General features: G+C 39.4%; 1 protein-coding gene across 1 annotated transcript in view; it reads left to right on the forward strand.

Annotated features, from left to right (window-relative positions):
• The first annotated feature begins 347 nt into the window (after nt 1–347).
• The window catches only part of armc8 (armadillo repeat containing 8), a 28,550-nt gene continuing 26,397 nt past the window's right edge, over nt 348–2,500 (forward strand). The window contains exon 1 of the mRNA XM_080037953.1: nt 348–508. Within this exon, the coding sequence (XP_079894079.1) occupies nt 446–508 (63 nt within the window). The 5' untranslated portion in view covers nt 348–445. The remainder of the gene's footprint in view (nt 509–2,500) is intronic.

Below are 2,500 nucleotides of genomic sequence, written 5' to 3' on the forward strand. Positions count from 1 at the left end.
TACCGAAATAACGGGATGAGTTTCATGAAAGAATTATATTAAAAAAAAATAATAATAATAATAATCATTACATGTCCGTTGAGGGCTTTCGTTTAGTATACAGAAAGTTGAATTATATTTTATAATAGTATTTTTAATTAGGTTTATTTTTGTATCAATCGCGCGATGTTGTGTCGAATCTGCCGCGACGAGAAGTCACGTTTATAAACAAAATTTACCTCAGTGATAAATCCGCCGTGTGACAGTGAGAGCTAGAGCTTGCTAAGTTTGTGTTGGAATATCTCCCCCTTAAAGGACTATTACAACTTGTTTTTCTTATTCAAACACACGCGTGGAGCTCCGTGATTCAACAGCGGGGGATTTCTCCTTTTTTAAGCCGGCTACAAGCATCTGCTCTGGGGGGGGGCGGAGAGAGTGGAAAGTGCTGCCCTGGTTGGGGCGCTAAATGATCGTGGGAAGAGAGATGGCCTGCTTATTGGAGGCCCCTCTTCGCATCAGCGTACTATCTGTGAGTGTCCCATTCACACAGACACACATATCACACACACGGCATGCTCACGTGTCCAAAAATCTGCCAGTTACGCCATTTAAATCAATGTTTTTAAAGATGTGTGGTTGTGTATCTCCAGCTAGCAATTTGAGCTAAAGTGAAGGGCTTTCAGGAGCGAACGTTTTTAACACCGAGTTTGGGCGGGCGGGCGGGGACGTTCTGGAACACGTTAAAATTCCGTGTCCGCCCCCTTCCAACTGCTCCAACCGGCGTGTGACTGAAACAAAATCGAGCCAACCAAAGTACCTGTCAGTGTCACTCGCAATGAGTTAGCAGCTAAAGTGCTAAGAGTGAAAGTGCAGAAGATATCAAAATACACAGTGGGAATTAAGTTGAATAAATTAGCTTTTTTATTCTAAGTATCTGTAGCTAACTCCCCGTAAACATTACAGCTTGCTAATTATAACAGCCAACAAAATCTAGCTAATAGTATGTGTCCCGCTAACTACTAGCATACGGTTAAGCTTTAAAAAAATGAGTTTTTGACTGGCCAATTTAACTATGAAAACAGAGGAAATTCTAGCAATTAGGAGCGGTATTTTAATGTATTCTAGCAGCCGACACATGCTGTTAAATGTCTATTTGCTTACGGTAACGTTTAACGGGTAAAAAACCGGTACAATTTGAGCATATAACTGAGAGTGTTGCAATAGTGAAACGCCCCCCACGTTATGTCCATTCAGAAAGGAGATTGTGTTTGTATCTATGGTTTGTATTCCATTAGTCTAATATAACAATACGCTGCCATAGTAACACATACAGATGGTTTTAATAATAGGCCACCTGTACTATGTGTTATTAAAGGGACACTGTGTAACATTTTAAGTAATGTATTAGCTAAAATCAATATCCTCATTCAAAAATATGTCCTCATTGGTGTAAAATCACCTCTGCCAATAATCTGAATTATCCTCCTGAGCGGAGAATTACAAATATTAACATTACATTTTGTCCATTGAGCGGGCAAGTCGTATGGAGGAATCCATGTTTTTGGAATGTCATCAGGTGCATTGTTTAGAATTTAGAATTGTTCTTGTCCTTGAAGGCCACTGTAGCTTCTGTTATTATTCGAAAGGGGTGGGGTTACCCAGGGAGCGTTGCATTCTAGAACTTTGTAGAACTTTCTTGATGATGTCATATTACACCGTGTCCCTTTAAGCAGCGCTACAATTAAATTAAAATCAAATTAATTTCATTTATATAGCCTATTTATGTAGCAAAAGCTATTTTTATGTAACAAGTAACAACATTTATTATACCGAAGTGTTACATGTACTTTTTTGCTGTGTGTGTGTGTGTGTGTGCGTGTGTGTGTGTGTCTGTGTGTGTGTGTGTGTGTGTGTGTGTGTGTGTGTGTGTGTGTGTGTGTGTGTGTGTGTGTGTGTGTGTGTGTGTGTGTGTGTGTGTGTGTGTGTGTGTGTGTGTGTGTGTGTGTGTGTGTGGCAAAAGATTACAATGCAACCATGAAAAGGTCTGCAATGCATGTATGAAATGAATGAAGCCTTTATTTTAAACACGAGTCAAAAAACATACAGATTTAAATATAGTTTAATTGCTTTAGTTCTGCTAAAATGTTGGAGTTATTTACCTGCTTGTTATTTTTACAGTAAGAAACAACCTGTATTGTGCAGAACTATTACATGTACTTTTTTTGCTGTGTGTGTGTGTGTGTGTGTGTGTGTGTGTGTGTGTGTGTGTGTGTGTGTGTGTGTGTGTGTGTGTGTGTGTGTGTGTGTGTGTGTGTGTGTGTGTGTGTGTGTGTGTGTGTGTGTGTGTGTAAGTGAGAAAGTATGTTTTTGTTTATTTAAAATTTCTACAACAAAAAGGTTAAAAGTGGACATCATCATCTAAATCGATGGACAACCAAGAGAGAGAGAGAGTGTGTCTGTCTGTCTGTCTGTCTGTCTGTCTGTCTGTCTGTCTGTCTGTCTGTCTGTCTGTATGAAAGAC

Source organism: Ammodytes marinus, assembly GCF_949987685.1.
Source record: "Ammodytes marinus genome assembly, chromosome: 12".
Lineage (NCBI taxonomy): Eukaryota > Metazoa > Chordata > Actinopteri > Uranoscopiformes > Ammodytidae > Ammodytes > Ammodytes marinus.